This window comes from Mytilinidion resinicola, assembly GCF_010093595.1.
Source record: "Mytilinidion resinicola strain CBS 304.34 unplaced genomic scaffold BDZ99scaffold_1, whole genome shotgun sequence".
NCBI lineage: Eukaryota > Fungi > Ascomycota > Dothideomycetes > Mytilinidiales > Mytilinidiaceae > Mytilinidion > Mytilinidion resinicola.
Genome location: NW_022985437.1, coordinates 2,485,656 through 2,499,705, shown reverse-complemented (window position 1 = coordinate 2,499,705; position 14,050 = coordinate 2,485,656). Strand labels below are relative to the sequence as shown.

General features: G+C 51.6%; 5 protein-coding genes across 5 annotated transcripts; 3 read left to right on the top strand and 2 right to left on the bottom strand.

The window, feature by feature from the left end:
* Positions 1–612: 612 nt before the first annotated feature.
* Positions 613–4,183, bottom strand: BDZ99DRAFT_484454 (uncharacterized protein; the record flags this gene model as incomplete). Its single annotated transcript, XM_033722642.1, has 3 exons — positions 613–616; positions 663–3,705; positions 4,132–4,183. The coding sequence occupies 3 exons, from the start codon at positions 4,181–4,183 to the stop codon at positions 613–615; spliced, it is 3,099 nt and encodes a 1,032-aa protein (XP_033584641.1).
* An 88-nt stretch (positions 4,184–4,271) lies between these two features.
* BDZ99DRAFT_513904 (uncharacterized protein) lies at positions 4,272–5,274 on the top strand (the record flags this gene model as incomplete). The annotated part of the gene is made up of 2 exons (XM_033724760.1): positions 4,272–5,022; positions 5,072–5,274. The coding sequence occupies 2 exons, from the start codon at positions 4,272–4,274 to the stop codon at positions 5,272–5,274; spliced, it is 954 nt and encodes a 317-aa protein (XP_033584640.1).
* A 2,364-nt stretch (positions 5,275–7,638) lies between these two features.
* On the top strand, positions 7,639–10,337 carry BDZ99DRAFT_530720 (Cupredoxin; the record flags this gene model as incomplete). The annotated part of the gene is made up of 11 exons (XM_033726420.1): positions 7,639–7,820; positions 7,873–8,030; positions 8,114–8,179; positions 8,236–8,291; positions 8,337–8,384; positions 8,473–8,681; positions 8,742–8,821; positions 8,884–8,955; positions 9,007–9,538; positions 9,595–9,678; positions 9,733–10,337. The coding sequence occupies 11 exons, from the start codon at positions 7,639–7,641 to the stop codon at positions 9,950–9,952; spliced, it is 1,707 nt and encodes a 568-aa protein (XP_033584639.1). The 3' UTR covers positions 9,953–10,337.
* A 262-nt stretch (positions 10,338–10,599) lies between these two features.
* Positions 10,600–11,107, bottom strand: BDZ99DRAFT_513902 (DUF1754-domain-containing protein; the record flags this gene model as incomplete). Its single annotated transcript, XM_033724759.1, has 2 exons — positions 10,600–10,621; positions 10,686–11,107. The coding sequence occupies 2 exons, from the start codon at positions 11,105–11,107 to the stop codon at positions 10,600–10,602; spliced, it is 444 nt and encodes a 147-aa protein (XP_033584638.1).
* Positions 11,108–11,364: 257 nt separating this feature from the next.
* On the top strand, positions 11,365–12,375 carry BDZ99DRAFT_505294 (uncharacterized protein). The gene is made up of 4 exons (XM_033724096.1): positions 11,365–11,462; positions 11,499–11,602; positions 11,652–11,996; positions 12,047–12,375. The coding sequence occupies exons 1-4, from the start codon at positions 11,400–11,402 to the stop codon at positions 12,258–12,260; spliced, it is 726 nt and encodes a 241-aa protein (XP_033584637.1). The 5' UTR covers positions 11,365–11,399; the 3' UTR covers positions 12,261–12,375.
* The last annotated feature ends 1,675 nt before the right edge of the window (positions 12,376–14,050 follow it).

Here is a 14,050-nt window from a genome sequence, read left to right as displayed (position 1 = left end):
CGGGGTGTACGCATATACATGTCACGAGCTCGAGAGACAATCAATACCAGCAGACCAGCGTGTGTATGCCAGCGCAGTTTATAGTAGATAAGTGCACACAGACTGATATATGCCACGCAGTGTTACACGTTGATTATACGATTCTTGTTAGACTGTTGAATCGGTGTTGATGTTTTGCAGCCCTCCAGTGACTGAACCACCATTTTAGATCCGCCTCTTCCGCCACCCAGCCCAATATCTATCTCTACATGGCCAAATATCTACACAATAAGATACGGCCCTATAAGCAGAGATACGAGTACAGCCGTTGTCAAAGATGCCCAACAAACGCCTAGTCCGTACCGTATCGGCCGAAACTCCAATAAAACGCTCCTCCGTATGGTACAATACAGCGTCATCCACAAAAACAACAAACGTACAACACTGCCTCTTTCTGACTCTAGGGCCGGCCAACAAACCTCGACCCCGCTGCGTGGCTTTGGTTGGTCAATTGATGCCAGCCAGGCGTCCGCTTCCCCTCCCAGTTCTTGCTGAACCTGTGCGCTGTCCAAGGCTCGTCAACAGGCATCAAGCGGGCCGATTGCTGCTGGAATGATCGAGACATCCCTTGGTCTATCTCTTTGTCTTCGGCTGACCTCCTAGTAGTTTTCCTAGGGGTATACTCCCGCGGTGGACGGGTCTCCTTGACGATATCTCGAAGCTCCTTGTCGTCGGCCGTAATCTGTGCTTTCAAGTATGCTAGACTAGTAGCGCTAGTGTTGACGGCCGCCATAACAGGATCTCTTGGAGAAAACATTTCCGCATATTTCTCCAGCTGCGGTGGTGCTTCCGGTACAATAGCTGGATCTAGTCTGGCCAAAGTGCCCTTATTCAGAAGCGTCGCGATGTCAAGACTCTCTCCATGAGGAATCTTGTCCGGATGACTGGGCGTGACACAATCCATATCCACCTCTTTCCGCAATACATGATCGATGTCGACAGCTGAAAAGAAGGCACACGATTGCGGTAGCTCGTTAATACCCATTTGTTGCGAGAAAATAGCTCGCGTCCACACGTTAGCAACCTGCAATGCCATTGCCACCCGATATTTATCCTCCTCTTTGACGAGATATCGTATTTCATCGTGCACTGTGATGGCCAGACGACAGTTCAGGTTGTACCTTCTGGTGAGATAGTCCATGCCAACGACCAAGAGATGGAGGTAGTCAACACCGGAGGATTGAATAGCCCAATTGATCCTCGATGTCATGAAACCTCCCTTAGTGAGATACCGGCGCATGAGAGCTTCAGTTATGCCAGCTCCTAGAACTGGTGTCCGAGGCCGCTCCTGCTCTGCAAAGTCTTCGAGCTTGTTGAACACGAATGACTCTGTGCCTCCACGCCAGAACGGCCGTTCATGCAGCGTCCGTCTGGTCGTCTTTTTGCCCTTCGTTTCGGTGTACAGGTTCTGTGCAGTCTGAGAGGTCTGGCTCTCACTGAGACTTGGATTGAACTGCCGAAGAAGGGTTGAGGCGAACTTAAGTCCTGCGCCGTAGATCCGGCCGTAATTGAATACCTTCGCGTCGTTCCTGGATATTCCTAAGATTCCAGCAGTCCGAGAATGAAGATCTGTGCCTGCAGCTTTTGTGCCTTCGAGAGTCATGAATCCAACGGCATTACCGCCGTGCAGTTTGAATTGCGCATCGCCGACGAGACTAGCAATCCATAACTCCTCGGAGTCAACGTCTGCACCAACAAAACAATAGCCTTCCGGAGCCTGAATCATGGCTTTGAGTTCGGACCCAACGCGGTTACCCTTAGCGTTACTAGCTGTAAGCCATGTGTTTTCTACAGCTCGCCGTGTAACAGTTCCCATGGGTATGACTTGCGGAAGAATAAATCCTGTTTTTCTGCTGCTCGGCTCTCCACTAGCGGAGACCACGCCAACAGGTTCGTCTTTATAGATGACCATCTGCGACACGATTCGATCTCGTGCACTGATCCAATATGAGCATGAGGCGTTCATCTCCAAAGCCTCTTTCGCTAGCGAGTATTGGGAAGTAAGTTTGCCTTTCTCAAAGTATTGTAGGTATCCTTTAGCCAGTGGGTTCCCACATCTAGCAATAGGCCCGTCTTTATGGGGTATCTTAAAGTAAGCGTGTTTCCGGTCATCCCGTAACTTCAAGTCTTCCTCTTCTGACATATCCAGCTCTTTTATTCCTGCACTGGTGTACATGAACACTTCGTCCTTTGGAACCTGGTACGTCCATGCGTGCTTATCTGACCAGACTAATGGGTGGCCGTCCCATGCTAAACGTAACAACACAGGTGCTATACGTGTTCGGACGGTGATACTGATCGGGGCGTCATTTTTCGCAAAGAGATCCTTGTACCATTTTGGCATTCCCGGTTTCTTCTGTCGAGCGGCCGGCCTTGGTGGATCGTTCTTCTTTTTTCCCTTCACCATCTTGATTTCTTGGCCCGACCAATCCAGCTGGCTCAGCCATGGGTCGTTTTCGTAGCTTTCTGGATTACCTTTAACTTCCAATGCTTTTTCAGCAAGATTCACCAGCCGCTCCAGAACTGCGGTTGAAAGTTTTTGATAAGTGGCTTCTGCGTTTGCAAGATACGCATCCCAAGTCTCGTTGACAGGAAGAATTTCGGCAGACAAGAATCGTAGCGCCGCAAAGCTGACTGGATGCGGGCACGTCTCTAAGAAGAGGGGGAATACTTTTTGGTAGACCCGGTGTGTTATCTCGACATCCGCAGCGCAGTAATCTAGCAGCTCGTCGAGTTTTGACCTAATTCCAGATCGATCTAATTCTCCAAAGTACTCTCTTCGAGCCTTGTCGATGGTGATATTGCAATGAAATTTCGCTACGTCCCGAAGTGAATTAATGGCGCTCCTGCCTATCCATAGCTCCTCCTCTTCTTCTGAAAGCGCGCCAGATTCCAGTAGAGCAGATAAGTCTGCACTTTCGTCTGAAGTTGCGAGCTTGTCTCTCAGCTCTCGTGACTTCCTGTGCTTCATCCATGAAGGTCTTTGCCTCGAACACATCCCGTTGGAAGCTACATGTAGAGACATCGTATCCACAAACGAGTTTTTTGACTGCTTGATGTCATACTCCTCCGCTATCCTCGCCCTATCGTATCCAATGTTGTGTCCGACAATGATCCGTGGCTGTGTAGGGTCACCCAAAGGAATCAGATGGCGATCATCTTCCGTCTCTCCAAGAAGCCAGGGCGATATCCAGGCATACCAGGCGGTGGGACTTGCGGCGCAAGCCATACACGCAAATGAGGTCTCCTTGTACATGACTTCAGTGTCAAAAGTGAGCATGCTCTCGTTCGGTGTGTCTACTGCTTCTGTGGTGCCGTCGCTGCAGTACTTTGTCCATCCACTTCTCTTGATCCATTTTCGCGGCTTGGGGGGCGAGTTTGCCCAAGCATACTTTTTTGCAAGGCCTAAGAAGGGCTCCGCAGCATCCATCCCAAGCTTGTAGAAGTGTTCATCGAGGGAAGAGCCTTGCAGTTCAGGAAGATCCAAGCCCACGGGGGGCGTCGAGTCTTGGTTCTTCCCAAGCAAGTCATGGCGGCTCAGGTGGTCCTTTGATAGAGCAACGAGCTCGGGGGGAGGTGAGGTCGAGGCGCCCGGGAATATCTGGGCCTGGACATGGCTGCTCAGTTGCTGGACGCCTATCTCGTTGAAGCGTGCTTCGGTGGGGACTAGCAAACAGTCAGCAGGCGCACGAGGCAGAGAGGCCGGGCAGGTCGCACCGGCGAGGCCTGCGTGTCTCGAGTCGGCTTCACTATCTGTCCGCGACGCATCGGCGACTGCGTATGCTCTTCGAGCGAGGCAGAGAGGGGAGGGCTGCGCGTGGGCGCATCGCGGGCGGGTGACGAGCTTGAAGGCAGCGACACCTGGCCGACTTCTGCGCATTGTGGACCTGCGCGACACACCAGTCACTGCATAGCAGAGCGCGCGAAGCCGGGGTGGGGAGGCGGCGATAGTGGTTGGCGTGGGTGAATGAATGAGGAGGATGGAGACGAGTTCGTCATGAGTCGAGGCCTCCTTTGCGGGCGGGAGGGCTGACCTCCAGCTTGACGCGAAACAGCTCTAGTGCTTTCCTAGGGCGCGCGTTTCAGCCGGACTCTGCACTGGGCACGTCCACGCCGCTGGCCGAGACGTAGGGTGCCATGCCATGCTTCTAAAGCCAGAAGAGGCCGAATGTCTGCCGGTGCTCCTCCAGCGTCCTCCTGTCCATTGTGCTCCATGAAGTCTACACCCAGCGATGTCTGACTCTGATCCGCCACAGCCCTCTGTCCACCCTCGCCGCCGTCTCCCCAACCCCAATTCCAACTCCTCCACTGTTCGCCCCCTCCTTCACCACTCTTCGAGCTACCACTCCGCCTCGCAGTCCAGCTCTCAGCCTGAGACGCCGCCCTTCACCGACGACTACTTCCAAGACGCCTTCTCCGACCTCGCCTCCGCCCCGACCGCCTCACGTCTCCGTCACTTCGACACGATCCTGAACCCCACGAACAGCAGCGGCACAGACAGGTTCTTCTCGCCTCCGGCCTGGCCCTCTCCGCGCAGACTTCCCTCGCCAAGAGCCCATTCGCCCGCATTACCGTCGGGCTCTGCCTTCAGCATGTCGGGCGCCCGGTTGCCAAACGGCTATGTAGACCTCACCCACGACCCGTCTTCTCCGTCTTCGCCACCCCCGAATCCTCGACGTGCACCCAAGCGCAATACAGCCCTTCATTCCAGTCCTGAATCGGTCGAGGGACCCTCCACGAAGCGGCACCGGCGGAATGACGGAACAAGCTCGCGTGTCTCAGGAACAAGAGACAGTCCCATCGAAGAGGTTGACCTCATAGACGACGACAACGACAAAACCGTTCTACAGAATGCCCTCCAGAAGCAGCGGCTGGAGCAGGTGAAGGCGCAGGAACGCCCCGCCGAGAAACCGCTGAAGATGTCGACGCTTACATGTGTAATTTGCATGGACACACCGACGGATATCACCGCTACCTCGTGTGGTACGTTCTGCTTACCCTATGCAAAGTCCTCCTGTGCTAACAAACCCAGGTCATTTGTTCTGCCACGCATGCCTCATGGAAGCGTTGATAGCGGGAGAGAACCGAAGTGGCGTCCCAGAACCTAGACGATCGCAGTGTCCTGTGTGCCGAAAGCTCATCAATCGGACCAAGACCGCTGACATTATTCCACTTCTCATGATGAGGGGTCTAGCTACTCAACCTAGGAAATCGGCGACCCCAAAAGCGGCTTGATAACATAATCGAGCAACAACACTGGTGGAATGCCAATGTTTTCACAAAGCATATCGGTTCTTCGACTGCTGATTGACCTCAATAGGCGGAGGCATGTGGCGATTTTTCAATGGGCATTGGTGTGCCTTGAAATTCTCTTAATTATAGATACCCCCATACAGCATGAGCAATGAATACGTGTGTAAGGAATGTAGTTGAAATAGCTCTTGAATTGCGTGCTGGTATGTATAGGAGAAGTTGTTCATTCCGTCATGAGTAAAGTCACTATGCCTGGCCACCTTAATATTAAGTCCCTCGTATGAGGCAAATTTATAGAAATAGGAGGCTTGCATCAGGAGGGAGATAGCTGGCAGTCTTTTGAGGATCAACACAGCACTTTCTATGTCGAATCGGCAAAATCCCGGGCTATGTCGTATGTCTTTCTCTTATAACAAGCTTTCCAGTCTCCTGACAAGCTTTCCGGCAGTAACAGCAGAGGCTTCTCTGGCTTCATCTCAGAGACATTTAGATTCAGGAGTACCTGGAAATCCTGGTGTTGTCGTCGTAATGACGACAGCGATGTCACAGACTATCGAGGTACTGCCTTGCGCTATGAGGAACCCCATTGGAGGCGTTTCTCGAGGATATCGCTCTGAGCGCGGTCGAGCTGTATGTTTCAGTCTCTGCTGCAGTTCAGCACCGAAGCGTACTGCTATCGGCCTTCTGAAAACACGGCACCGATGCGACTTCGGACGAGAATGGAGAACGGGCACGCCAGGCTTTCCAATGGCACAGCGCCATTGCATCCTTCTCGGGGTGACATACGCGTCGCCACGTTCGACAGAAAATGCCGCGAGTGGTACTCCACGAAATAGCTGAGAGTAGGGGCGTCAATACACTAGGTACTCAGTAAGGAGAAAAATGTCTTCATGGTGGCGCACACTCTTTGCAGTCCGGATGCAACAGCCATGCTCTAATCACGGAGTTGCAGGCCGAAGGGCGCTAGCTGAGACACGCCGCCACCCGCATGTTCCGTGAGGTTTGAGAGGTGACTGGCAAGAACGCAAATCCATCAGATTCGCTGCCATCCACGGCACTACCCACCTAATGCAGGGACGAATGATAGTCAGATAGGCGAAAGGGTAAGATTGGACAGCCATTCCGCCTTGGAAGATACTTGAATAGAGCTCTGGATGAGGATGCTCGAGGCTTCCCTGACATGGCTTGTGTTACGCCCGTCGAAACTCGGTGACGGAACTGCGGCCAAACTTCACTGTCTCGAGGGTCATTTTGTCTCGAACTGAGCGTCGTGCGATGAGGTGCGTCCACAATTTTGTCGTGTGGAGGAGAACGATTGGTAGTCGGAGGAAGGGTGGAGAGCCTCCGCTCGTCAACGTCAACCACGCATGGTGATGCGCACACTACACCTGCAGGAGGACATGCTCTGGCCATCGCAGCACTATACATTGTGTCAAGCTTTTTGTGACTGCTGCCATGTGTCTCTGCTTTCACGGACTGCAAAGGAACGCCATTCTCACCACAGTCCTGGGTGGAGGCAAGCCAAATTTCCACAAGGAATATTCCGATCCTGCAGATATTCTCGGCGTCCGTTCTTCGATAAGATACCCGAGCGGGCTCATGCTGTATCCCATGGGTCTCCCTAGCTTCTTGTGTAACTTTGTTACTGCATGGCGGACTGGCTTAGTCCATTCGGTCCCGAACGGAGACTTCATCTTTGGCTGTCACCGCGTTTTCCGCTTGCAGGACTATTGTGAGAATATTTTTCATCTTTCAACGTCAACTGCGAGGCGCACATTCCTATGTATCTTACATCATGTTTTTCAAGCTAAAAGCGATCGTTCTCTTCCCGTCATCGCTTTTCCCATATGCGGGTCTCACTCACAGACTGCGCGTGGCTGATCAGGGAGTACAAGAAAATCAACACTAGTGCGCTTTCGCTGTTCACGACCACAGACCCTCTTGGTCACATCCCTCCTCCATCCCTGGGATGTGGGGTTCCGACGAGAAATCGATCCTTCGGTACTTCAAAGCCGTCTCGCCGTCTTTCCGTGCCTGCAGTGATCTAATCTCCCAATGTGGCGGCGCTCAAATGACCCAGCAATGGCAGAGATCTGTACCCAACATCCCTCTTCCTGGTATACCATCTGATTTCCGCAAAAGCAAGCAGCCGCCGGTCGGCATATTTTAAATGACGTCCACCGAGGAGAAAGTGGCGGTGCCATTGGGCCCGCGGGATAGGTATAAGTGTGCTCTACGTACGGGGAGTTAGACAAACTGTGCCCATTACCAGCAACACCCTTCTTTGAGTTTTGGGCCTGCAAGAGCCTCCCAATTTTCCGGTCTCGTATCTCATTTTTGCCCACCATGTTCAACACAGCCCTCCCATCGTTTATTCTCCTACTTGGCATCCTCACATTAGAGACGCTGGCCGCTGCACTGCCAACTGACTCACGCCGTGCACTCACGAAAAGGGATTGGTATAGTCCAGAATACACATGGATCTTTGAATATCCTCTGCCCATCCCTCCTACAGCAAACGTCAAGACGTAGGTGATAAAGGCCCTCGTTGCTAGAAGAACCATTAATGAAGCCTTTCAGAACGTGGACCAACGCCACTGCTGGAGCCACCATCGATTACTACGAAGTCACAATCAAGCCTTTTGAGCAACAAATATACCCAAATCTCAAAGCGACCCCACTTGTTGGATACGATGGGACGTCTCCAGGTCCAACATTCCAAATGCGGAAAGGCAGAGGTATGTGAATGATTATTTATCCTTGATACCACGGGCTGTGAAACAGCCTCAAATGATCTTGTAACTTACCGACACGTTCACAGAGGCTGTCGTCAGATTCAGCAACAATGCGGATGTTGAAAATTCGGTTCATGTCCACGGCCAGTACGGTAAGTCTTGAAGTCCTTGTGACTTACTAAACTTCGCGCTGACTAGAGACTTGAAGACCGCTCGCCTTTTGATGGATGGGCAGCGGACACAACGAAGCCAGGCGAGTACAAGGTAATTACGCAACACATCCTCATTAGCATGTCTAATTTGAGCCAGGACTACTATTATCCTAACGGACAGAACGCGAGGACCCTGTGGTACCATGTAAGTCGCTCTTGACTGTCTTAAATCTTATCAAAACTCCAGTGGCAGGGTAATTTCTAGCGCAATGAGCTTGCTGACCTTGATATAGGACCATGCGGAGTATATCACTGCAGACAATGCCTATAAGGGGCAAGAAGGCGTCTACATCATTAGTGATGATGAGGAAGACTCTCTTGGACTCCCCAGTGGAAACTACGACGTTCCTTTGGCAATAACGGCCAAGTACTACAACTACGATGGCACATTGAATTTCGAGTCGTTTGACCAAGCCGGCCTCTGGGGCGATATCATTCACGTGTACCAATCCCTCGACCAAGAAACAGTTATAGGACTTCGGACTTGCTAATAATCCCACAGTAATGGTCAGCCGTGGCCGTATCTTAACGTTGAACCTCGAAAATACCGGCTCCGACTTCTAGACGCTTCACTCAGTCGAAGTAATATAACCTAACTCTAATGTTCGCAAAATTCTGTAACTGACGATGAATATCTCTCATAGCATATATACTCTCCCTCGGCGTCGATGGAGACAACAAAAACGTTACCTTCCAAGTCATATCTTCTGACTCCGGTGAGGAGGCCCCTCTCTTACCGAGCACATGTGTGAGCTAATGCTAGGAAGGTCTCCTCGGGTACCCTGTCAGCACAGATGATCTAGAGATATCCCCAGGAGAGCGGTACGACCTCGTCGTAGACTTCAGCCCTTACGCTGGCAAGAACATCACTCTCAACAACGGCGTCGGCATTTCGGAGATTGTAGACTACCCAGCCACTGACAAGGTTATGCGATTTGTAGTTGGCAACGAAGTCTCCAGCCAAGCGAACAATGGCGATGTTCCATCGACTCTCCGGCGGGTGCCATTTCCTCCAAAAGACTTGAGCAAAGCGGACAAGGATTTCAAATTCGAGCGGGACGGCGACGCCTGGAAGATCAATGGCGTCGGATTTGCCGACATCGAACACCGCATCATTGCCAAACCGGCACGCGGGTCTGTGGAGGTGTGGAATCTGCATAACAGTGGAGGAGCGGGGACCCATCCGGTGCATATCCATCTCATCGACTTCCAGATCCTGTCACGAACCGAAGGCCGTGGAAAGGTTCTGCCTTATGAAGCAGCGGGGTTGAAGGACGTGGTGTATCTGGCTGCTGGCGAGTATGTCAACCCTGATCGCTAAACTTCATCTGAGTACGCCCGTCTGACCAGACTAGGACCGCTCAGGTCGTCGCTTGGTACGCGCCATGGGACGGCGTGTACATGTTCCATTGCCACAACCTCATTCACGAGGACCATGAGTAAGTACTACACTCTAAGCCAGCGTTCAAAGAAACGTTCTAACCAACGTCTAGCATGCTAGTTGGGTTCAACGTCACTCAACTCGGCAATTGGGGCTACGATAACTCCACTCATTTCATCGACCCTATGGAGCCTGAATTCAGACCCAAGCCTCAGGATCCGGCAGCCTACTCTGAGGATGCCATCCAAGAGAAGCTTGCGTGGTTCTATAGCACCGACGCTTATGATGAGTCGAACCAACCCCCTCATCGTCGAGTGGCTATCAATTACTAGCTTGGCTACCAATGGTGACGTCCAAATATGAGGTTGAGGGGTTGGAACGCTCGTGAGCGTATAATGGTGGAGGTTGAGGGGAAAAGCCGACCTGAGCGAGCGGACCACTTTGTGTAGAAAGTGAGAAGAGGGACCTCAAATCTTGAATTGTTACTTTATGTTTGTTTCTGGAAGCCCTTTGCCACATTTGCTTCCATCAGTTATGTGGCTGGTGGTCAAAGCACGTCATGGATCTGTTTTGTTCCTCGGAATTGGATGGACCTTAATATCGACAGTGGGTAATCGCATCTTTCGGTAGTAGACTTATGGCATTAGCATTCTTACAATTTATATTGGAGTTGAACATAGATATGGTAACCCTGAGTTTTACCGCTTGCTCAAAATATTGAACTTGCACCTAGTTCGGATTCATGAGAGTGTATTGAATTGCTTCTGACAACTGCAGGAAAGTGCACCCACAAACACGATGAAGCAGTCACAGCAGCGCTTTGTGCTGGCAAGCAACCAAGCCTCAGTTCCGATATCCACAAGTCTTGCAGCTCGAGGCCCAATTCCCCCCCAAATGCCCAAACGCCATTACCCATGCCGCAAGAGAACCACCAGTATGCCATCCACAACCAACCATCCCCCTCACAGAGTAGCCTCTGTTACCCGGGTCCGATCCTCGGCCTACCACAAAAGTCAGTATCCTTGCAATCCCAAAAACTCAAACGGTTGCCAGACATATACTCACATATCATGATGCTCGCTCAACCCGCTCAGATACCGGTTCAGCTCCTCCACCCGCTCCTTATGCGTCTTGACCCCCTCCCGCTTCAGGCGCTCGTCCAGCCGCCGGCGCCGCCTCTCGTCATGCCGGCGCTCCGCCTCGGTTTTCTCGCGCCGGCCTACGCCCTGCGCCAGCGCCGTGGCGTCCGAGGCGTCTTCGGACGCGAGGATGGCTTGCAGGTCGCTGTTACTGCCTTGATCCTGCCTCTGCTGCAGCTTGTCTGGGTCGGTTGCGGGGTCGTCCTCCTGGTGCTCGGTAGCTGGGTTTACGGGAGCCGGCGAGGCGGGCTTGGGCTTCTTCTTCTTCTTGCGCTTCTTGTCAATGCCGGAGCCGCCTTTGAGTTTGAGTGCGCCGGAGGTAGCGGCGGCGTAGTCGGAGGAGGGCATGGTGGCGTGTTGTTGGGGAAAGGGGGATTGGTGAGGATGTGACGGATTTGAGGTCTGGAGCTTGGGGCTAGAGGCGGGTGATCGGCGCTCTGGTGGGGGCATACGGTGGCACGTGGGTGGGTTGCAAGCAACTCCATGCACGGATGCGGGCAGATACAGTGAATTGCAGAAATTGCAGAATTAGCTTCCGGGAACCAGAGCACGCTGGCCCGATGTCTTTTAAGGACAGATTGTCTCTCTACTTACACAACGCCTCATTTTCGGTTCTGAGAACTATTAACACTACCTAAGTATGCCATTCACGCTAGCCAAATCGCTCGAAAAGCGCCACCTTTTGGTCCAACCATCAGATCTAGTCCTTGATCCGCCACAGAGCTATCTGTTCGTCTAGGACTTCCTGATATTATCATGCGCCATTCTTTACTGCTTCTGCTACATCTTTTATACAATCCGCACCAAACGTGACAGGTTCTTAGCTGGACCCATCGACTTAATGTATGAGAATAATAACCCTTAGTGCATCACTCACTTACACGCGTGTCAGGTTTGGCAATTTAGCCTATGAGATATACTATCCTTTCATTGTGGCATCCAGCAAATTTCAGCTTGCAGGATGTCTTGTTTGGTTCCTCCTAGACGTGAGATTCACGTATATCGCCATTAAGTACGCTTGTCCACTGGAAAAGCGCCGTAGAGTAGCACTTCGCTCTGTTCTCGGCATAATCGCTGGTGTGGCTTTCCTCCGTACATTAGGCCAGTATTTGCCAGATGATGGGGAACAAGTCACCGCGTATTGGACGGGTTGGTTCCTAGAGTTGCCAGTCGGGTGGACCTCAGTGTTGTACCTATGGAAGCATGGGCACACTAAAGGGCAATCGCTGGAGATCTGGTGAGTTATATATGCCTATAAGGAACATAATGCTAATAACTTCTCTATAGGGTCGCAAGATTCTCTGGCATCCTTACTGCTATTAGTGTATTTATCTGGCGGTATCTTAACGTGCCTCAGAACTGGGCGTATGTTGGATCTTGGCCGAGTATTGCTCTGGTGACTGTAACTATCATCCCGGAAGTTGTGTATCCTTTTGCCTTTATTAGAGCAGAACGGAAGATGATCGAGAAAGAAAAGGAGGAGAAAGAGAAGATACCTTAAAAAATGGAATATCTTTGTAACAGCTTATAGTCATCGATCTTATTTATATAAGTTTGTGCTGCGGAGCATGAACCTCCAAGTCTCTGATTAATACAATTTATTTGTCCACTCTGTGTGAAAGCGAGCATCGAAAGGTGAAAAGGGGCCAGATAAAATGCATACCAAGAATTGCTTTGGAGTCCGTGCGCAGAAAACGATGTGCATAAAAAAAGGAAGCTGATTCTGCAAGCGACTGTAGAGCGGGCTAGACAGATGATGTTGGACTATGTGGGCTCACCGGGCGTAACCAGCTCTTTTTCTCACCGATCGTGCCGCACCTCAGACCCCTAGCATCCCAAAATCACTAGGTGGCTGACGATCTGTACAGGACGTCGTGATGGTTGTTGTCGCGGTGACGGCGGTGAGCCTCACCACCAAGAGTGGAATTGTATTACACAACCCTCACTGTTTCGACACGCCATTGTGCGTAGGAATCACCTTTTTGGTGACCCCACTAAAAGCGATCCAATATGGACCTTCGCAAAGGCATGTTCGCATGAATCTGAGCCACGAAACGGGGGTTTTGACACACCTTTTGACAGCTCAGCCCCTTAGCTTCGCGGGTGGAGCCCTTGATGAAAGAGGAAGGAAAGCGCTGGCTCAATGGATGCCTAATGGAAGGGTAATGAATGCTTTGAATGGCCCGCGGGACTCTAGAGGAGACCAGATCTACAATGAGCCGCAGAATAAGAGAAGAGTCATTCGAAGCATTGGCCTAGTTCTGCAGACCCTGTCAGGGCTATAGTTACCAAGGCAATACCGCAGCCTTCTGATCTAGCTTCCTGCAAAGCTTAGGGCTGAGCTGTCGAGGTAGTGCTAAAACCGCCCTTCGCAGGTTCCATAGCTCAGATTCATGCGAGCACTTCTTTGTGAAGGCCAATGTTGGATCGCTGAGTGGGGGAGATCACATACTGCAGACTTGATACAAACCCCGACAGCAGGGCTCTGAAGTGATGATGAGATGGTGTAGGGAGGCCGTTTGATGATTCTATACTTCATCCTTGCAGATTAGACCACGCGGTGCAGCTTTGTGCATACATGTTCATGTGAATAACGGACCGGATTGGACTACCGCGGCTGCGAGATGGTCGCTGTTACACTGATCCACGATCGAAGGGATTCATCATCCACTAATACTCCTGAGAACCGGCAGAGTGACGGGTTCCTTCGTCATGCGGGTCTATGTAAGCACGGCTGAGTCCTACGGATTGATCCTGCAGGCGCGCACCTTCATGTAACTCGGTCGAGAATACGAGTATCGCAGCGTATGGACTGACCTCTTCAGCGGCGCAGACTTTAATACAGTCTAGCCCGTCCCGCATGCTCTAGTACTAGTTGCTGGCGGGGATGCTCTCGCGGGCTCCAATAAAGACTCAGTCTACAATTGGACATGGAAAGGGAGCATGGCAAACTTGGATCCAGACTCGTTTTTGCAGACACTCGGTGGCGTCTTGCAAGGTCAGGCGGATGTACGGACTACGAAAGGGTATAGATGTTGAACGTAGCACTGCGCTAGGGAGATTCCATGGAGTCGCTAGGATTCATCTCCTGCATGCGCTAACGTTCCTATGAAAGGATAAGCCTATGGCCGCTATTCTGTGCAAGAGAATGCACGGTGATAGAGTAGACGGAACTTTTTCTTAGGTCTCTGCAAGTTAAGAAGGCAATAGGAGGCAATTCAGTCAAATAACTAAGCTCGACAGATATATCTTCATCCATATCAGCGTGGAGTCCGAGGGGTCATATCGTCG

Coding starts and splice junctions, on each gene's coding strand:
- BDZ99DRAFT_505294 (XM_033724096.1), top strand. CDS start 11,400: ATGCCATTCACGCTAGCCAAATCGCTCGAAAAGCGCCACCTTTTGGTC. Junction 11,463..11,498: donor TGGTCCAACCATCAGATCTA/GTCCTTGATCCG, acceptor CTGTTCGTCTAG/GACTTCCTGATATTATCATG. Junction 11,997..12,046: donor GGGCAATCGCTGGAGATCTG/GTGAGTTATATA, acceptor ACTTCTCTATAG/GGTCGCAAGATTCTCTGGCA.